This window comes from Megascapheus bottae, chromosome 13 (assembly GCF_031878675.1).
Source record: "Megascapheus bottae isolate mThoBot1 chromosome 13, mThoBot2.hap1, whole genome shotgun sequence".
Lineage (NCBI taxonomy): Eukaryota > Metazoa > Chordata > Mammalia > Rodentia > Geomyidae > Megascapheus > Megascapheus bottae.
The window spans coordinates 48605362-48628388 of NC_143521.1; the positions used below are offsets into that span (position 1 = coordinate 48605362).

General features: G+C 37.6%; 1 protein-coding gene across 2 annotated transcripts in view; it reads right to left on the reverse strand.

Moving 5' to 3' along the window:
- The window catches only part of LOC150055930 (cytosolic beta-glucosidase), a 114447-nt gene that overhangs the window by 50334 nt on the left and 41086 nt on the right, over positions 1-23027 (reverse strand). For both annotated transcript variants that reach the window (XM_090344095.1, XM_090344096.1), the window contains exons 3-4: positions 18942-19738; positions 18092-18215 (exon numbers count right to left, since the gene is read on the reverse strand). In XM_090344095.1, the coding sequence (XP_090200221.1) occupies positions 18092-18215; positions 18942-19738 (921 nt within the window). The remainder of the gene's footprint in view (positions 1-18091; positions 18216-18941; positions 19739-23027) is intronic.

A 23027-nucleotide genomic window follows, 5' to 3' on the forward strand; every position in this document is an offset into this window, starting at 1 on the left:
AATTTCAAATAATTTATCAGCAAGAGGAGAAATAAATACATATGGTCTTTTCACATGTTGCAACATTATGCATCCATTAAAGAAAAGTTTACTAGAGCTAAAAGTACTGACATGGATAACTCTAAAAGAACATAGCACAGAAAACAGAAATACATAGTGTCTTCATCATTTTTGTAAACAGCAAAAATGCCCAGTCCATTCTGAGGTCAAGGTTCCCCTAGGAGAGGAAGAATAGGAGTGTGGTGAGAGACCAAGAGACCTCACCAGAACAAATACTATTGTCTTCTTTCAATATGAAATACAAAGAGCAGAATTTGAACACTAGTTAAATCTGAACCACAGTTACATGGATAACTGTATTTTTCTCTGTGTTTGAAAACAAAACTTTTTTTAAGTAAGAGAATTTAAGCTTCCATCCCCACAAGGACCTATGCTGGGTCTTCCCTTCTGATAATGAGATCCCTATTAATCAAAGTTTTCCATTGATTTCTTTGGTCAGCAAGAAATCTTTCTTCTAAACAACAACAAAAAATATGAATCCCTAATATATATAACTAATACAAAACCTAAGGTACCCTGGAGTTCTACTCTCTCCCTCAGCAAGCATGCAAATTCACAATGTAGTGTCCCCAAAGATATCTTCATGGAACTCAACTTTCTCCATGGAGTGCACATAACTGTGAATGATTGCTGAATGTTTGGGGCTTGTCTGGGTCAACCACGTGGTTGGGCATTTGCAGTCCCTTTTCTCTCTCTTCTTTCTCTGGTTACTTCCTTTATCAAGGACCAGACAGGGCATGGCTAACAAGGAAGATAAGGGAGATTGAATACGGTTGGAATAGAGTATCTGCAACAATGAAAATAGAACAATAAAATCTGAAATTGAGGATGGTGGGGAGACAAAGGTAAGGAGAGTGACAGGAGGTGAGATTGCTTAAAATACATTATAAATATGTATGGGAAGGTGACAATAAAACACACACACCCTTACCCCATATAAATAGCATAAGCTAAGAACAAACACTAAAATACTATATAATCTGCCAGGTGATCTTAAGCAAATGGCACATTTCTTTTGAATAAGTTTACTTGATAAAACATTGCACCTGACCATTCACACATACCAAAGTCCAAAATCATGTTTGCCAGAAGATTCAGAACATAGCCCTATAATATATTGTTTGTTGGAAATAAGATAGGCTTACAGTAGTTAAACAAAGGTTAAGTGTGCTGTGCTAAACCATTGAGACTACACAGTGATAGCTAATACCATCAAATGGCTAACTTTTAATACATGTATATATAAGCAGAAAAAAAATCACATGGGGAGAGAAATTATGCAGACTCACAGTGATGGACAACTTACCTAAACAACTGAATGAGATTTATCCAGTGAGTTCAGTTTCAGAAGACAAAAGTTTCCCCCAGGCTCTCACTGAGCATTCATTCTCACACGTCCCTGAGGAAGGCTGTGACACCTGGCCAGGAGCCCCCTAATCCATCCTGTCCTTCACAGAGTGCCAAGAGTTCTCTGAGCTTAAGGAGCAAAATAGACTCCTCTTGGCTTTTACTTTGTCCTTTGACCTCACTCCCCTGCTAAAGAAACCACGAGCCTCTTCTTTACTATATATCTCAGATGTCAGCTAGTTTATGAAGGATATTATGGAAGAAAAGGCTGCCAGGTTACATGAAGGGAGTTTCAGGAAAGGGCAGAGATTTAAAGGGCATCATAAACCAAGTACTGGGGACTCATGCCTGTAATCCTAGCTCTCCAGAGTCTCTGAGGATGGCAGTTAAAAGTCAGCTTGGGCACAAACATCTGTGAGGCTCTTATCTTCATTTACCACCAAAAAAGCTAGAAGTTGGGCTGTGGCTCAAATGGTAGCCTTGAGGAAAAAAGCTTAGAGACATTACCCAGGCCCTGAGTTCAAGCACCAAGACAGGTACAAAAATAAATAAAGGTCAACACAAAAGAGGAACCAAAATGGACTGATGAATGATAAGTGTTACGCTGATCCCCTGAATCTTAAAACTCAATCTGCTTGCTGAAAATGTACCATATCTGGAATTGCAAAGTTCTCTGCACTGGCACGTTAACTGAGTGATTCACTTACTCACTTGACTTTTTCTTCTCAAGGCTGGTGCTCTACCACTTGAGCCACATTTTCACTTCTGGCTTTTTGCTGACCATTTGGAGATTAAAAACCTCAAGGATGTGTTTGGGTCAAGCTGGCTTTCATAACTCAATCTCACATCTCAGCCTCTTGAGTAGATAGGATTGCACAGTGGAGCAAGTAGAGCCTTCAATACAGATAGATCTTTCAAGAGACTTCAGTTTTATCTGATGCTAAAATCTAGCATCATTTAAAGCAACATAACATTGGTGTTGGGTAAGGGATAGATTAAGTGGAAAATATGGAGGAAAGTCAACTGAAAAAATCCACCAAAATGACAAAAATATGTAAAGCACACATCAGAAAGGTTGTACAGAATACAAACTCATCTCTGAATAAGTATACAATATGATTATGTAAGAATTGAGGCTGATGAAGCAAACACCACAATGGATTGCTTGCTATGAAGTTTAAATGTACCTCTCCAGAAATCCATTGTAATGAAGAAGAAATATGAATGCCCTATAGACACATGAAGAAATGTTTGACATCTCTGGCCATAAAAGAAATGCAAATCAAAATAACTGATATCCCACCTCATTCCAGTTAGAATGGCCATTATCAAGAAATCTAATAACAGATGCTGGCAGAGATGTGGCCAGGAAGGATCACTAGTACACTGTTGGTGGGGTATAAACTCGTTCAACCACTATGGAAAGCAGTATGGCAGTTCCTCAAAAGACTAAACATAGAGCTCCCCTATGACCCAGCAATTCCACTACTTGGCATTTACCCAATTGTCCAGAAACAAGGATACACTAGAGCTACTAGCACAACGATGTTTATTGCAACACTATTTACCATGGTAAAGATATGGAATCAAACCCAGATGACCCTCAGTCGATGACTGGATCAAGAAGATGTGGTACTTATACACAATGGAATTCTATACTGTTGTCAGAAAGAAAAACGTCACCCAATTTGTAAGGAAATGGAAAGACTTAGAAAAAATCATATTAAGTGAAGTAAGCCAGACTCAAAGGAACATAGGCTCCATGGTTTCCCTCATTTGTCATAATTAGTATAAGCCTTGGACTCTCTTAGCAGAGGTTTACAATAGGGCAAAACCTAGATACATAAGGCCATATAGGATGAGGCTAAATGAAAGGACCTCCAGGATATGGAAAGAAGAGCCCTATAATGTGTGATTGTTCTTAATATACTATGTTATTTCTCATCTCTTTTGTTGTACCTTGGTTATTTCATACTGTTACAGTATCTTACCTTTTTATCTGGTATATTGTATATATGTTTATTTGTTAGTTTGAAATAGGATAGGGAAGAGGGGAAAACGAAATGAGGGGCAGGGGTGGTGGAGAGAAATGGGGCCCAAAGCACAAGAAGGGCTATCACGGTTTGTGAAGTACTATACCTTCTATCTGGTGAATATACTGTAACCCTTCTATTAATTACAATAAAAAAGAATATATAAAATAAATGCATTGTAAGAGAACAGCAAGCCTCTAGGCTGGGCGATCTGAATACTAATTGTATCAAAGACTGTCTGGAATAAACTCTAAGACTGTTGCTCAAGAATATTAGCCAGGCACTGGTGAATTACAATTGTAAATCTAGCTACTTAGAGGGCTAGGATATGAGGATCGTGGTTTGAAGTCAGCTGGGCAGAAAAGGCCATGAGACCCTTCACTCCAATAACTGCTCAGAAAAGGCCAAGTGTAGAGCACTAATCTTGAGTACAAAGAGGCTTGGGGACAGTGCCCAGGCCCTGAGATCAAGACCCAATACCAGCAGAAAAAAATAATAATAAATTAAAAATAAAAGAATTTTTAAAGATCAATTCCAGAAGCTGGGCACTAGTGGCTTGTACCTGTAGTCCTAACTACTCATGAAGTTGAGATCTGAGGAACACATGTACTCATTACCTGAGGTACATAACTGTTACCCCTTTGTACATCATCTTTATAATAACAAAAAAATTGACAAAATATGTGTATGTAGTAATTCCAGAATTTCCTACAGGCAATAAGTCAACCAATTGGCTCTGATCATGGATAGAATGCTAAGGGGATATGAATCTATCCTGCCAGTGCCTTGTTTGCCCATAGGATAGACTTTAGATCCCAATACTATACAACAAACTCTTATTCATCAAAAAGTCAGGAAATGGAGTGCTCCAGCTAATCAAATATTTTTTGTTAATTGTTACCACATGCAGAAGGATTATAAAGTTTTTAAAATGAGAATAAATTAAAATACACTTATCACTGAAACTAAACTGATTATAATTTAATCTTTCTCTAATTATTCAGAATGCATTTCAGGGTCATCAGGAATTGCATAAATTATCAGAGCTTGATGACTATGCAGGAAGTCACAGTTTTTCTAAAATCCTCGCTCATCGATGCTGGGTAACAAAGGCTTCACTTCAAAATGATCGTTTGGAGTCTTTCTGGGTTAGAAATTTCTCTAGGAGATGAAGTCAGACATGAATCCACACCAAAAAAAAAGAAATGGTCAGAAGTGTTTTAATCATATTTCTAAAAGTAGAATAACATGCTCAAGATCCACAGCATGAAAGGCCACTTGTTTGTTTGTTGTTGTTGTTCATTGTAGTTTTTGGAAGTGAGGATGGGATTCAGAACCTCATTATTGCTTGAGATGTTCTACCTCTTGGGCCAACCTCCCAGCTCCTTTTGCTTTCAATTCTTTTTCCTTATGGGGTCTCACACCTTTTTCCTGAAGCCAGTTTGACTGTGGATCCTAGTAATTGGGATTACAGTTTCAAGAGGACAGTTTTAAGAGTCAACGTATTTGACTTATTGGGTGAGATGAAGTCCTGCTAACATTTTTTTGAGCGAATCTTGAACTGTAATCCTCTTTAATCTCTGCCTCTTAGATCTTGAGACTATAGGCATGAATCACAACACTGAGTCACAAAGAAAGGTTTGGAACACAGATGTCTTTTCAAAGGACAGGCTCTTTCACTTGATCAAATCAGGAAATCATTATGATTTAAGATTTTCTGCCAGCCAATCCAAAATATATAGCCAATTATTTTCAAGCCATTCTTAATGTTGCTACTATATATTCATGAAGACAGCAAAGTTGGGCCGTGAAATATATTTGGAAGTATATTTATATAAACTGGTGAGACAAATGATCAGTAAGAAAATGTTGGAAGAGATTAAACCAACATGACTCTCTAGGTCTACTAAAACAGTGCTGCTAGTACTGGGAAAGTGGCTTAGTGGTAGAGTGCTTGCTTGGCATACATGAAGCCGTAGGGTCCATTCCTCAGTAAAACATAAACAGAAAAACCCAGAAGTGGCATGATGGCTCATGTGGCAGAGTGCTAGCCTTGAGCAAAAGAAGCTTAGAGACAATGTCCAGTTCCCTAAGATCAAGTACCAGGACTGGCAAAAAATAAAATAAAAAATAAAAAGGCTCTTCTTTTGAAGATGTACCCTTAAAATAGACTTATTTACTCATCTTTAATGTGGTCATCATCTCATTCTTTCCTAAGTGCTTATTTTAGCTATGAAATATATTTCACTGGATTAGTCCTCATAAAAATATGGTTATTTAAAATTAATATTTGGGTAAAATATAATGAATTACAGTTGTTAGGGCTGAGAAAAATTTAACTGATCAGCAGGTCTAATGTATATCTCTTCCCATCCTCTTCCTATCATCTACTTAGTAATTACCAGTAACTCAATGTTTTTACTTCATATCTGTAAACCATTTTTCTACAGCTTAACACTGTAGCACTTAAAATTTTTCAAGGCTTAAATGATTTTTCTTCCTCCACCCACAATGGTTTCATTCATCTCTAAAGTAGAGGCAGTGACTCCAATAATGTTCTTTCCTAAAACAAGAGGGAAAATGCAGCTCAACTTTAGGACATCAGATCATCCCAAGCTATGATGCGGATTCATTATTGAGTCTTCTCCATACACAGGAGATTTTCCTTTTGAGAACATGACCCTGTTCAAAGTGACATCACCTCCCACCATCCCTGATCAGAGCATCTCTAGATAAACTTGAAGAATTAATGTCTATTCCCAAAGAGACTATTTTCATCTCCAGAACCAGGCTGATTGTTCATTGTATTGAACAAAATGCTCCCTACACAGTAACGTGAGGTTAAAAAAGTCTCCCTGCCTGGAATCAACTATGCTCAAAAGGCAGAACAGAAAAAGCAGGCTTCCCTATGTGAATTCTACACCTAGAATCATAGCTGGATGGTAATTTTGAAAATGCTGCAGCTTGAAACTGCTTTCTAATTCAGGATCTTGCCCAGGGACAAAAGTTTCATGGTCATGTTAAATTGAAGGAAAGTTAAAATTACTACAAGGCCTAACTGAATTAAAATATTCATTGTTGGCAAAGTTTTGGGGGAGAAATCACACTTAACTGTCTTAGAACTTGGTGAGCTGGGGGTACCACCCTTGCTGGTGTTTCAGAGGACGTGATGGAGTTGTTCAACTAGGGATTTCAGACTCAGGCTTTGAGTGGATTTATTCATCTGAATTCTTCTGTGAGAGTCTACACTGGGCACAGTAACCTTAAGAACATGAGACCTACAGAGTGTCCTTCTGCCAAAGGGTCTTCAAAATGAGGTTCCTCTTCAGCAGCGGTGAACAGATGAGGAGACACAGATTGAAGGTCAAGAAATGTGACCTGGAACCTCAATCAAAGCACAAAGAAATGGCATACAGGAAAACAAGGTCTAAACTTGTGCTCACAGAAAAATGGCATTAGAATTTAGATTAAGTGGTTAGATACAAAGCATGAAGAGAGGTAGTGTGTTTTTTGGATAATTATAATTCATTGGACTTAATTTTGTAGCATAAGGAATTATAAAGAATTCTAATAAACGTGCTCCAGGATATACAACTCTAAAAAAAATAGAATCAGAAAATTTCTAGAGCTGGTAGGATCCCAAAGTTCACGTAATTCACTTCCTTTATGTTGAAAATGAAGAAAATGAGGCACAGACTCATTAAGAACATTTACACAGTGCTTAAAATGTGGAATATGTATGTGTACTTGCTATCTCAAACCAGTTTAAAACCTAAAGAGTATAAAAATTATCCAGGCATAGAACAAAAGCAACTACAGGGAATTTGAGGTGTGTGTGTGTGTGTGTGTGTGTGTGTGTGTGTGTGTGTGTGTGTGTGTGTGTGTGTGTCTGTGTGTCTGTGTATGTACACTGATCCTGGAAAACCTGGATGCTCACCTGAAGCTTTTGTTCTCAAGTCAGTATTCTACAACTTGAGTCATAGCTTCACTTCTAGTTTTCTAGTTTTTATTGGAGATTAGCATCTCATGGACTTTCTTGCCCATGGCTGGCTTCAAACTGTGAACCTGAAATCTCAGCCTCATGAGTATCTAGGATTGCAGGTTTTTGCTATTGGTATCTAGCTTGGAATCAAAGTAATCTATTTCTTCATTAAAAACAAAAATTCCACAGTGGACTCAAGTCCTGAAGACTGTTCATTGCCACAGCTTCTACTCTGCCATGCTTCACAGACAGAATGGAGGACAAAAGTTAAGTATACCACTGGATGGAAGTCAGGGGGAAGAAATAAAGGACAAAGGCCATGCCTCTGTGAATGCTAACTCTAATTTCTGGTTGACTTTATGAGGGTTTGGTATATAGTTTTGTAAGGAAAAATCTTGCGATCTTTATCCATGACATTTCAAATTAAATAGATACAACTGCCATAGGATCTGGCAATCCCACTACAGGTTAAATACTAAATGTAATGTAACCCAAATGTGGAAGCAATGTGTACACATTCATGTTCACTGACACAGTTATGACAGCCAACATGGGGAATCCCCTGTGGGGTGGATAAGGAAAATGGAGTGCATATACACAATGGAACACTATTTAGCCTATAAAGTACAGAATGAAGTCATTCATGACAACATAGAAGTCATTGTGTGGGGCTGGGAGTTTGGCCTAGTGGTAGAGTTCTTGCCTAGCATGCATGAAGACCCGGGTTCAATTCCTCAGTACCACACACATAGAAAAAAGCCAGAAATGGTGCTGAGGCTCAAGTGGTAGAGCTCTAGCCTTGAGAAAGTCCAAGGACAGTGCTCAGACCATGAGCTCAAGCCCAGGACCCGGCAAAAAAAAAAAAGAAGTCACTGTGTGGAATGTGTCAGGCACAGAAAGACAAATATTCCACATACGTGTCATCTTAAACCGCTGAAAGACTTCCATATATGTGTCATCTTAAACTGCTGTTCGCAGAGAAGCAGAGAGTAGAATGGTTGTTACCAAGGGCAAGGAGGAGTGAGGGTTTAGAGAGATGCAAGTCCACAAGTAAAGGATTCAAGTTAGACAGGCAACACAAAATTTGTTGTACAGCATAACTACAGTTAATTAATAACAATGTATTGGTTGTCTTCATAAAATTTGCTATGAGAATAGGCTTTTGTTTGTTTTTAACTCAGAGCCTAAGCACTGTCTCTGAGCTTTTTAATTTTTTCTCAAGGCTAGTGTTCTACCATTTGAGCCATAGCTCCATTTCTGACTTTCTGGTGGTTGATCAGAACTAAGTCTTACAGACTTCGCTACCTGGGTTGGCTTCAAACAGTGATCCTCAGATCTCAGCCTCTTGAGCAGCCAGGCTTACCTTGCATGAACAAGGAGGATCATGCAGCAAATAGAGTCCATTTTAAGTATTCTCACAAAAACAACAATAAAAATTGACAGGTAATACATTCATTAATTGAGTTCAATTTAGTCATTCTAGATGGTTCACATATACACGATACTATAGTCACTAAAAACTATTTAAAACTTATTTGAAATTTAAAGAAAAATGACAAATCTCCACAGTTCCATGCATCAGCACCCATGAGCAATTCCTGGGTCCAACCTTCATTTCTCTTTCTTCCTCTGTGTTCTGACCAGGCTCCTTTTGGCTATCAACCATCCTCAGCAGTTGATAGCAGCTTTGTTAAGGTTACCAAGTTAACCCTTTATCTATCCCTCCTGTACTTGCTCACAGCCACCCACAAGGTTTTCAGAGGTGGCTGGTGAGCCATGGGATGGTCTGTTCATAGGGTCCAACGTGTCAACAGGAAAGAGGAGATCTGCTGGTGAGAATCTGCACTCAGGTACTCGAGTCTCTCTTCTTACAATGGATTTTTAATTGGTTAGTGTTTCTGGAAGGTCAATGTATTCACTTTTGAGATCTTCCCTTAATCCTTAGGATTTTTTATGCACATTTCGAGAAACACAGGTTCTTAACACATTTTGTCCAGTTAAACGGGCCTCTGTGATCTGAAATTGGCATAGGCAGGTGGCTGCCAGGTCTGCACTACTTTGGGAAATGGATATAGTTCCCCTCTACAGGGTGTCCATGGGAAGGAGAAGGGGGACAGGAGGGAAGAAGCTGACAGACAACAGCAGGGGGACTCTGTGCTCAGCATCTTGTCTTGGTGGTAGATCGGAGCTGAAAGATTTATAACCTTCTTGTTACAATGTATCAGCTTCAACACTTGCAGTGAAGTCTTCAATAACTTCGATGACATCTTGCTGAGGGGTTTTGTCATTAAAAGCCTAAAGCTGGTCATTAACAAACCTTCTCTGCAATCATCTACCGCTGTGCTAACTCAGGCATGGATCTAACTGGAAAGTTGGGCTGGCTCAGAAACTTTCCAGCAGACTGCACTTTTTTTTTGTCTGTGCAGGCTATATTTCTTTAGGGAAAGGAAATATGGTTTCCAATCATTTCGTCATTTATTTCTCATTATCTATGGGCTATGCCTTTTCTAATAGACACAAGTAAATTCAACAAACATGTGTACAACAGTACCATCTAATAAGCTTGGGGCTTGGGGCTGAAGATATAATTATGAAAAATACAGCTTAAGCCCTCAGAGTTTTTATGGTACTCATATATATACATATATGTGAAATATGAAAATATATAATGAAGGATATTGATATATATCTTTGTAGTATCTATAAAGATATAGTAGTTATCATACAGATATAAATATATCTTTCATTCATTACTAAATTAGTAAGCCTTGTTAATTTTCCACCACTCTTTAGGAAAGAGATGCTCTCATTACCCGTTATAAAGAGCAGGTTATTGCAGTTTTATCTACTTGAGAATTTTCACAAATTACTGAGATCATGAACAACAGAGCCAAATCTCAAATTCATGTTTTGTTTGACTTCAAGTCGATTGATCTACTTCAAATAATACCACTAGACCAGACACAAAACAAAGGGATCTTAGAATTCCAGGTGGAAGAAAGACTATAAACATTTATCTGAAGGTAAACTTATGCTGAGTGTGCATGGGAAACACCACTTTCAGGAGAGTTTATGTAGTTGGTAGAATCTTTTCCATAGGACAAACCTACCCTAGCTTCCTGCTCTTCCTCAACTGCACTGTAAGGAGCTTAGAAAGGGATCCATTTAAATATGTAAAGTCAAGTCCAGCTGCTGGGCATGGAGTAACAGTATTGATATTAATTTTATGAATACACAAAAAATTCATATGTGGTAATAAAGGTTTGGCAGTATGTTGAACACTGAATCCCACAGTATACAAAAGACTCAAATGGCCAAGCCATTCTCCCTTGCTGAACAGCTGATTCTGCTGCCAACAATTTGAGGTTTCACCTAATCTAGTTCCCTCTCCAATGGACATAATGAAGTAGATGCTTATGCCTACACACAGTTTAGACAGAAAAGGACAACTCATTGATCCAGAAATGTGTCCCTGCTCCTAAAACAAACAAACACACACACACACAAAAAAAGAAAAAAAACATGCAGACAAGGGGAAATACTCTATTCCAAAAATAGAAAACAGCAACAACAACAAACAAAATTTTGGACTAGTATTTTTTTAAATAGCCAGGAAAACAACTTGGAAGACTTGATATAATTTTAAAGTGTGCATATTTTTAGAAAAAACAATACCATTGGATTGACTTATGTGCCAGGCAGTTGATAGGGGTAGAAGGAGGGAAGCAGGAGGGCAAAACAATCACTAAAAGTAGGAGTTAGATAATTTGACAAAGGTCCTTTACAGAGTGATTTGTATAGCATGCCATCCTAGTTTATTTTTTAGTATTTTTTTTGCCAGTCCTGATGCTTGAACTCAGGGCCTGAGCACTGCTTGGGCTTTCTCAAGACTAGACCTCTGCCACTTAAACCACAGCACCACTTCTGGCTTTTTTCTATGTATGTGATATGGAGGTATTGAACTCAGGTCTTCATGCATGTTAAGCAAGTACTCTACCACTAGGCCAAACTCCCGGCACCAGCCTAGTTATATATTATTTCAATGTTTTTTATTTGGGGCATTGCTTTACTCATATCTATACCTATCTTAATTAGAATGACCTATTTAAAGATGTTTAAGCACAATTTAAACAATACAGTCATTCTTTTTTGTTTTGTTTTGTTTATAGATCGTGGGTCTTGACTCTGGGCCTGATCGCTGTCCCTGTGCTCTTCAGCTCAAGGCTATTGCTCTACCCTTTGAGCCACAGCACCACGTCTGGTTTTCTGGTGATTAATTGGAAATAAAAGTCTCATGGACTTCTAGTTCTCGGGCTGGCTTTGAATCTCCATCCTCAGATCTCAGGCTCCTGAGTAGCTAGGATTACAGATATGATTCATGGCATCCATCTACAATCATTCTTTTAAAGCATTAACTAATCACTTTCTTTTATAAAGTGACTTTTTTTCTACCTCCCTTCTTTTTTCCTCAATACTATCCCAAAAGGAAACAGAAACATTAGCTTCCTTTTTTACTGCTCCATTCATTGCTGTGGGGTTTTACCTGAAGAGATCAGCAAGCCCTCCAGAAAGACATCATTGATCCAATTCTAGTGTCGTTAGGTGCCTGTCCACGTGTGTGATGCTGGAGGGAGGAATTTGTTCCTAGGAATCACAAAGCCATCATCCATCTGACACCCTATGTTTTGGTGGGTTTTTCACAAATGCCTTCCTTGGTCTGTCATTATTTTTAATCGCTCACAGGATGCTTCTTACTAGCTAATTTCTTGCCAACTAAGATCATCAGGAGTCTCAAGAAATCAATTTGTAATTTCAGATTGGCTTTTTGGGTGGGAAGTAGGATATAGGTTAGCTGAGCTTCATCTCAAGGTCACAGAATCTGGTGGGCCTTTCAGAGCCAGTGTAAGCCTCTTTCAGAGAATGTACTCAAGCAAGACCTATGCATCAAATGTAAGAACAAAGTTTTGTGTAGGACAAAGAAAGGGGCGCTTTGACTTAGAAAGTGCTGAATTCAGTAAGTGAGCTTGCTGGAATGTGCCTGTGCTCTCAATTACTTCCTAGGTAGAGAGAGGAGTAGTAAGATTCCAATCTGGCCCAGGGAAAGTTAGCCAAGACTCAATCTAAAATCCAAAAATAAAAGCAAAAGGACTGAAGCATGGCTAAAGCAGTAGAGTGCTTTCCTAGCAAGCATAAAATTTCTTGAACTCATATATCACATCAAATGACAAAATAATCTAATAATTTTGATAACATACATTCTGCCTTGTTCTAAATATCCCTTAGTAACTTAGTGCTTTAAGTAGATGAAAGCCTTTGGAGAAGTAAGTTCCCAAAACTATTTTGCTCCAAATAATAGAAAAAGAAAAAAAAGAGAGCTTACTAAAAAAAAAAAAATGGTTATGGGCCAGGTCTGTGGCCTAGTGGTAGAGCGCTTGCCTAGCATGTATAAAGATACAGGTTCAATTCCTTGTACCACAGAAAAAGCTGGAAGTAGTGCTGTGGCTCATGTGGTAGAACACTAGCCTTGAGAAAGCCCATGGACGGTGCCCAGCCCCTGAGTTCAAGCCCCAGGACTGGCAAAAAATAATTTATAAGGTCCGGAAGTTTGGCCTAGTGGTAGGGTGCCTGCCTAGCATGCACGAAGACCCAGGTTTGATTCCTCGGTACCACATACATAGAAAAAGGCTTGAAGTGGTGCTGTGGCTCAAGTGGCAAAGTGCTAGCCTTAAGAAAAGCCCAAGAACAGTGCTCAGGCCCTGAGCTCAAGCCCTGGATTGAAAAAAAACAACAACAACAAAAAAAAAAAACCACAAAACAAAACAACAAAAAACAATTTATAAGTAAAATGCCTCTCAAAAGCATGCATATAGCTGAATTTCAGGAGAAACTGGAATAAGAGGCCCAAATACTATCAGAAAACTTTCCCTTAACACCCAGGTGCCTCACTTCTCATGGTTTTGATTCTTATGTGGCAGATTACTTTGTCCAAGTTCTAAATTCCAAAAAGAGCCTGAGACTGGCTGAGTTCATATTATGTACCTACATCTGGACAATCAATTATCTGTTGACAAGTACTCCATTTTATTCTGACTGCTGTAACCATGTAGATGCGGGTGGGTGAAGTGGATAACTCCTAGAAGAGGATTTATTACTCAGAAAAAAAGTTCTACCATGGAAGGAACAATTGGTTTGCATAAAAGAACATATAAGACACATGTGCCACTCTATATAGAATAGTAATACCCCATATAGATTTTTGTCACTATGCAAATTTTCATACATACTTAAAAGCCTTTAATATTTTTATTTAAAATACCCAAAATGTCATTATTAGAAATAAATATAACTAGTATATTGTAAGTTTCAGAAGAGAACATAGAATATTCAATCTAGATGAATAATATAATTGTCTATTAAGCCATCATTATGCCCAATATACATTTAGTGCATCACACCCACTGTACATGGCAGCTGAGCAATGCAGAGCTCTGTTATACACCCTCAGGACTGTACAGTTGACTGAATGCTGTGGCTCTCCATTGATGGACAGTCTCATAAGAAAGCATAGTAGTATCACACTACACTAACCCAGAAAAAGATCAAAATTTTAAAATCAAGATTCCATAGCTAACTGAATATATATCATTTTACACCAGTAAATGGTCAAAAATTCCTAAGGGAATACAAAATTATTTTGTAATTCTCTCTACTTATCCAATCAAATTATTTAAAGGTACAACAGAAATTCAACATGGAAAATAGGATCTTATCAACATTATCTTCTTTCTTTTTCCCTATAAAATGAAATCTCATATTTTCCAAGCTGACCTTCTGATGTTTTCTGTTTAGTTTGACTCTACCATCAAGATTTTAGCATGGAAAAATATTCAGACAAAAACATAGGAGCTGAGAACAGTCAATGATTTAGATGAGTAGTACAGTTGCTTTTGTATTAAATCATCATTACATCCAATATGCAATTAGTACTTTATAATGGGACTGTATCAAGTACTTACTTCAAATGGCAATAAAATGCCCTTTCATCAATAGCAATAAACAGAATACCAAGCCAGAAATGAAAAAGGACCAGCTTATATTTTTGCCTCTTTTCCAAGGTATATACAGACCGATTTTAGAGAAGTCATTTGTATTCCCTGTATCCATCCATAAATCCACTTGAGCAGGGGACCTGGGGATCTCAATGGGTTGACTCTGAACAGAACCCATTGGCCAGAAGTGATGGAGAGAAATCTCAGTTAATGTAACTGTAAGCCTATTATCCCGACGATACAATACATTTTTTTAAAAACCTGAATAAACAAACTATTAAGTACAAAGAAAGAAAATCAAAGATAGCCCTCCTTTTTCAGAAAGTGAATTCCCACTGCAAAGAAGAATCATGTGTAAGAAAAAATTGCTTTACAAGGATACAATTGGAGGAATCCAATGGCCCTTTGCCTACAATTTCTAGACCTCAATCCAGAATCAACTCCATATATTTCAGGTTTCTCAAAGAGGCCACTCTGCATTACTTTCCAGAAATCCTTCTGAATACATCTAGAAAAATACTGAATATTCAGGGAAAAAAACAATTCACAGAGCCCTCAAATAAAATAAGACATAAGTAAGGATTTTATGATTAAGAAAATAAAGTCTCACTTTTCATTGGACCTAGCTGCTGAGATGATTTTTTATAGAGAAAAGAATAAAACTTAGAAAGTAAAAATGTTCCAAATAATATATTTTTAAATGCTTAATGAGTGAGGTGATGGTTTGACTAGTTTAAATATATGCACTATCAGTTACCATTGTTCCTTTTCACTTAACTTCGAATATGAAAAGACTACCATGGAAGTTAAAAAGTCAGATGAAAAAGTAGCAGGGTATAAAATTAACCTTCAAAAATCAACTGCTTTCCTGTATGACAGCAATGAGAAGAGCAAGGCAGAAATTGGAAAGGCAGTTCCTTTTGCTATAGCCTCAAAGAAATTAAAATACTTAGGAATTAACTTAACTAAGGATGTAAATGATCTTTATGATGAAAACTTCAAAAACCTGAAAAATGAAATTAAAGCAGAACTAAAGAAGTGGAAAAACCTCCCATGCTCCTGGAGTGGAAGAATTAATATCGTGAAAATGGCAGTCCTGCCAAGGGCTATCTACAAATTCAATACAATACCAATCAATATCCCAATGTCATTCTTTAAGGAAATAGAGGAAGCAATCCACAATTTCATATGGAATAATAAAAGACCCTGTATAACAAAAACAATCCTTAGCAGAAAGAACAGTGCTAGAGAAATATCAATACCAAATTTTAGACTCTATTACAGAGCTATAGTAATCAAAACAGCTTGGTACTGGTGTGAGGACCAACAGAATAGAACTGAAGACCCAGAAATCAGACCTACGGTCACCCACATAATCTTTGATAAAGGAGCCAATTAAAATAGGATGGAAGAAAGACAGCCTCTTCAACAAATGGTGCTGGCAGAACTGGTTAAGCACCTGTAGAAAACTAAAATTGGAAGTTTCTATGTCACCCTGTACCAGGTTTAATTCCAAATGGATCAATGACCTCTAGGAAAAAGCAAATCCCCTGAAAACTTTACAAGAAGGAATAGGAGATACACTAAGTCTCCTTGGCACAGGTCAAAACTTTCTTAATAAACACCTGGAAACACAACAAACGAAAGAAAGTTTGGACAAATGGGACTGCATTAAACTGCAGAGCTCCTGTATGGCAAAGGACATAGCTAGTAAGCTAAATGGAAAGCCCACTGAGTGGGAGAATATCTTCATAAGCCATACAACAGACAAAGGCCTCATATCTGGAATAGATCAACAGCTAAAAAATTGAATCATTCCAAAACTAATCTTCAAAGAAACAATAATCCCATTGAAAGATGGGCCAAAGAATTAAAGAGAATTTTCTAAAGAAGAAGTAAGAATGGTCTATAGACATATGAAGAAATGCTTAACATCTCTGGCAATAAAATAAATACAAATCCAAACAACTCTGTGATTCCACCTCACTCCAGTTAGAATGGCCATTATCAACTAATCTAATAACAACAGATATTGGTGGGGATGTGGCCAGGAAGGATCACCACTACACTGTTGGTGGGAGTGCAAACTTGTTAAACCACTATGGAAAGCAGTTGAGGTTCCTCAAAAGACTAAACATAGAGCTCTTCTATGATCCAGCAATTCCGCTATTTGGCAGATACCCAAATGTCCAAAAACAAGGCCATACTAAACTTAGTAGCACAACGATATTCACTATAGCATTATTTACCATAGCTAAAATATGGAATCAATCCAGATGCCCCTCAGTAGATTAATGGATCAAGATGTAGTACTTACACACAATGGAATTCTATGCTGCCATCAGAAAGAACGATCTGGCCCCATTCATAAGGAAATGGAAAGACTTGGAAAAAGTCCTATTAAGTGAAGTAAGCCATACCCATGGTTTCCCTCATTTGTAATAATTAGTATACATTTAGGACTCTCCTAGCAGAGGATCAATAGCTCAAAAGCTATGTGTGTATATATATATATATATATATATATGGTCATACAGGATGAGACTAAATGAAATGAACTCTAGGATATGGAAACAAAAGTTTTATCTTTGTGATTGTTATTCTTAATGTATTGTTCTTTCTTTTCCCTTTTTTTCCCCTTATGGTGTTAATCTCATGTAGTTACTGTATCTGACTTTGTTACCTGGTATATTGTATTTACATTTATTTGTTTATTTGGAAAAGGGAAGGTAAGGGGGAAATAGGATAAGGGGGAAATAAAATGATTGGGAGGGGATGGGGGAAGGGAAATGGGGTCAAAAACATAAGAAGGGTATCAATGTGTGAGAAGTAATGCACCCACTATCTGACAAATGTAACTGTAACCCCTCTACACATTATTCTGCAATAAAATTTTTAAACATGACAATAACAAAAGGTTAGCTGCAATATTGTCTTGAAGCAAAGTCATATTTTTTAATGTCAAAGGTTGTTTTTAGCAGGATGTGGTGGTATATACCTGGAATTCCAGCACTCAGGAGGTTGAGGCTAGATAATCATGAGTATAATACAACCTTGAGCCTTATCAGGGGCCAGTTTCCACTACATCCTAAACCCTATCTCAAAAACAAGAAGCAGCCCTCCTTCTAACTGGGCTGCTAAGATGCAGCTTAAATGCAACATCCACTGATGGGAAGATTCATATCTCTGGAAGTTCATTACACAAATGCTAAACTAGAGTCATTTAAAAGTCCTATTAATTCACTTCTTGGTAGTGAGGATATTAAAATATGCAAATAAGCATGCTATAGTTGATCAGTGCTAATCTTTTCATAGTAACTAATGTTTTGTCCCAATACACACTATCCCTTCTATTCTTTTAACCTTCACCCAGGAGTCACAAAATGCTGAAGAGAGTCACCTTTTACTTGATTCAATTTCAGAAGGTGGGGACTTACACTGGAATTCTCACCTTTTCCTTTCCAAAATACTTCCCCCACCCCTCTTCTAATTATATGGCTTTACACTAATTTACATGAATTTCAGCTTTTAAAATCATTGGTCTTTGCTGAATGCAAATAAGCACATGGGGAAATTATATTAAGTTTGCACAATTGATCTTTCATCATTTCAAACAGTACCTTTGAGCAGTTCCTGCAATGTCTGTCTGAAATATTCCCAGCGCTGAGTGTCATCAAAAGATGGGGGGTCACACTGAGGAAACCCATTTTCCGTGATGTAAATTACAGGGTTATTATATGTATCCTAGAACAAGAGAGCAGAAGTTTTATTCCAAACAGACATTTTAAAAAAAGAGCTCATAAAATCAGGTGCAATACCCTCTATCTTCTTGAAGCTACAACCCCCAAACTAGTTTTCATCAAATTGCACTGACCCTATTAACTTAATTTTCCACACACTGACCTTTTATGACTAACAATGGGAAAGCAAAACTGTGCAAATGTCCATGAAGACAGTAAAATGACTCTTATTATAATGAGAAGACAGAAATATCTTTCTTCTCATCAGCATCTGCTCATTGTCGCTGCTCCTTAACCCCTTGGTGCTGCAGGCAGCTACATTCTCTGTCCCCCCGAAAGGCATTAACTTGAAATTTTAATTTCAGCTACCTGGATATTATCCAGCATGGTGAGGGCCTAAAAAGGTCCCACCTATCCTCTTTCTTAAAATGCCTTTTATAATCACAACTGTAACACCAGCTTGGAAAGTATGTCCATGCTACAACTATAGCCACAAAAGATCTGAACAACAGATTCTGAATGTGACCCCTATTTTAAAAGTCAGATATTTAATCCTCATCAACTCAACCACTATTCTACTCTTTCTAAGAAAACAAATGGACATGCTGTTATCTAAAACCTTCCCTGTTCAGATCCATATTCAAGTGTTTATGTACCCATGTAATATATGCCTGTCTTACCACCTTCACATCTTCAGGTATACATGAACACAGACAGATCGTTCATTTACCTTAATATATTTCAGAAGCTTACATATCCCCCACGGCACCACGTAGATCCAGCCCACTCCCTGCCATGTGGGACTGGGGAAAAACTTAATCTCCACATCCTGCAGAAAGCCCAGTTCTCCTTTCTTGTTCTCGTGATACTCGACTAAGCGAGATGTATAATAATGCAGAGCAAAGAAATCAGCAGTGCCTTTGATCATTTTCTTCTCTTCTTCTGTGAATTCGGGAAGTCTGGATGATGGATAGCCTTGCTTTTTACTCATGGAAGCAATCTGGGACTTGACAATTTGGGGGTAATCACCATCAATGAATATGGGTTTAGCAAAGAAATCCAACTGGAAACTGATTGCTCGTTTAACAGCTTCTTGGTCAGGCACTGCATTGGGATCTGCTGGTTCTAGCCAGCAACAAAATAATGATAGGGAAACCATACCTTTTTGTTCTTTTCGGAATAAAGAATCATAGCTGTGCCAGGATCTGGCATGAGCCTTAATCAGATTGTGAGCTGCCTGGTAACCACCAGTCCCAATGTGAGGTACTCCAGGAGCAAAGATTCCCATATCATATGCCAGCAGTGCGAGAATATTGGGCTCATTTATGGTGATCCACTTCTTTACTCGATCTCCAAAGGTACGGAAACAAAATTGAGCATATTTGTCAAAGGCTTCAATGATTGCCTCTGACAACCAACCTCCTTGGTCTTCTAAAGCCTGAGGCAGATCGAAGTGGTAAAGGGCCACGATGGGTGTCACCCCACTTGTCAACAAATCATCAATGATCTTGTTGTAATAGTCAATTCCTAAGGGGGGAAAGAAAATGAAAAATTATTCCTGGTATGTTTGGTAATACATTTTAAAAGTGAAAGGATCAGGATGATACTCATTCAAATTAAAGTTGACCAGTTCTCCAATATAATAAATAGAAGGTTAGGAGAGAGCATGAGGAAGTCCAGGAAGGAAGAGTTAAGTCAGATGATGTAATAGGAAGACTGTTCTGAAAAGAGATACTTGAATAAGTTGCTTTCATCATGTGCTATGCTCACACTTGCTGAAGCTATTTTTATTTAGTTCTCTATATACTCATTTTTATGGCTTATCCCTGTGCAAATACAAGCTCCACAAGAGACAGAGCCTTGACTCCCTAGTTCATTTCTGAATTTCCAAGGCCTGAAACACTATTAAAACTTGATATGTAACAATGATTTATTAAATGAATAAATCTCAATATTAGTGAATGCAAATGAAGAAAGTAAGTCAGATAATTGTTAATATTTGTCCTCAACCCATTAGCCTTTAAAGTCTTTAAAAGGAAACCCAATGAGCATGAAACATCTAATCATCAAAGCCAAGATAGCACTTGTATATAGTTCTGGTTATTTTGGATGTTAAGATTAGAGGACAATTACTTAGGCTCAAGAGTTGAAAGGTATGCCCTGGTTAAGACCCTCATCTCAGGGGAAAATGTTCCAGAAGGTTCTGAGTGTCTTGGGACACTGCATCTGGTTGTGGTTTACTCTTAAACTCTGACAAAATCCATGGAAACACACACACAACACAACACACATCTCAGCTGTTTCTTCCAGGATTACACATGAAAAAAATGCCATTAGGACAATTGTGAAGTTCAGAAGAATGGTATTAAGTTGAAGATGCTCTGCTTCAGATATCAAGGTCAAGAAGATTGGTCTAGCCACAGCTTTATGACACTGCAGAGAAGCTGAGGTTAGTACTGCTTCCAGCTTGATGTTTAAAAGTATAGTGGGAACTGGCATTCATATCTTCTTTCAAGACTGAACTGTGGTTTCTATGCCATTACATGCTAGCTCAACAACCAAGCCAAGTTACTGGATCTCTCTAAATTCTCTTTTTTTCCAGTCTTTAAAATGTATATAATAAGAGATATCCACTTTTAACTGTTGCAAGAGTTTAACGAGTTAGTAAGTTGAGCGTGGGTAGAATTGTCCCTAACATATGGTAAGGACTCAGTACAAATTAGCTATCATTTTCACAATAATTATTGTTATTGGCATTAGTACCATCTAGGCTGATGCTGATTAAAAGATGTGTATAAATTACTCACATAAGGCACAGAGGAAAGAGTGATCCAGGAAGAGCAAAGCAAGAAATAAATATACAAAAGAAGAGGTAAAAATAAAAACTACTCAAATGAGAAAAAGAGGTGATTTAACTTGATATTCAGCCTCCATCACTAACCTTTGGCAAAATCTTGAAGGCAGTCAGGAAAAGGAAAAGGTTTATTAGTTTAGAAAAGAAAGGCTCAGTCATCCCTGACTCAGGCTTCTGGCACAGGGAAGGTGGAGGATGGTTAGCTGGAAGCAGGCTATGTTCTTTAATTAGTTTAGGGATCATATTTGGCTTTCTCTCCTCGGTCTTAAGTTGAAAGCAAGACTGTTCATAGAAGGGGAATAAAAATATCCTAGAGATACTGTGACTTGCTGGCTATGTCCTGACCATTCTGGACTGACTTGCTATAGACGTAGTAGTTTAGCTGTCTGGGTTTCCTATGCAGGTCACTGTTTTATTTTCATATATTTCCTAAATGTTGTTTACATATTTATTATCTTTTAAGGAGCTTCTTCTAGGAACTGAAAGTTTAGTTTAAGGACAGCATGTCAGTTGTCAGAAATGGAGGAAGACTAGATATGTGTAAGTATTGTAAACAGAAGCCACACTACACAAAAAATATCACATGTGATGCTCTGCCTGTCTGTTTTAAACAGCAGCTCAAATATTTTGCACACTAAAACAGGTTTGAGAGACACATTTGAATGCTAATTCAAACATGGTTGGTCATGTCTATGACCTAATCTGTGGAAGGGGTAAACATTTTATCATATATGGCAAAAAAAAACTGTAGATGCAGTTAAAGAAAGGCTCTCGAGACAGGAACCTTACTCTGAGATTTTCAGGTAGACTCAATATAGCCTCATGTGTCTGGAGAAATGGAAAAGTTTAACAGAAAAATGGATCAGAAGGATATAACAGCAGAGAGAAGGAGTGGTAGAGGGCAACTTCAGAGAGACTCAATTCACTGTTGCTGACTTTAAAGATGAAGAAAGGTGGCCACAAGCTAAGTAATGCAGATGATCCTGAAAAAACCACAAATGGTCCTTAGCTAAAAACCAGTGAGAAATGACAAGCTCAGTCCTTCAACCATTAAATTCTGGATTCTGTCAAAACCTGAATGAACCAACAAAACAAACTCTCCAATTCACTCTTCATAAAGAAATGGAGTCTTGGGGGCTCTTTGCTTTTTCAGTCTTGGAAAGATCCCTGTAAGGATCTTTCTGTTTAAATGAAAGAACATACCACAAAGTCATCTCTGGTCTCCTACATTTTTCTCATTTGCAAATGTAATATCAAAACCTTGTGTGATGGGATAGCATTTTTATTGGTATATGTGAAGGTTTCCTTAGCCAACTCTTTCCCATCGACTTTGAATATAGAAATAATACTGATTTTTGTTATTGAATGGCAATCATGCTTTTTGTTTAATTCTAACACTCAGCTCAAGAAATGGACATCTTTATTCCTAATAAACATTTGAGAAAATTGTTACCAGAGAGTCTTAGTGTCATTAAATGGAAACACCCATGTAAAATCCGAGTCTCTCCCTGGAAGGGCTGAGCTTCTCCCACTACAGCATACCACTAATTATGTACACTAATTTTCCTGAACAAGAAATATGTGACTCTATTTCACTAACCTTAACATTCACCTCCTGAGACCTAATCACCATATCAGATCCTGTTTTATATTCTTTCTTGGAGTAGTCATTAATGATATCCAGAAATATAATGCAAGCAACATAATAATCATGAGGTGAAATGAAGATAAATAAAATTTAAATAATAGAGCATCACATAATCAATATTTAATATCCCAGAATGGAGAACTTGGCTCTAGGTATGTATAGGTTATTTGATATTATAATGAAACTTTTCCATGAGGAAGTGAAACAGGGCATCAAAGAGCAGATCTCCACTCTCAGTTACCTGAAAGGATCATGGATAAGTCTCTTAGCCTGTCTATACCTAAGTTTACTTGCCTATGAAAGGGGATTGTTTA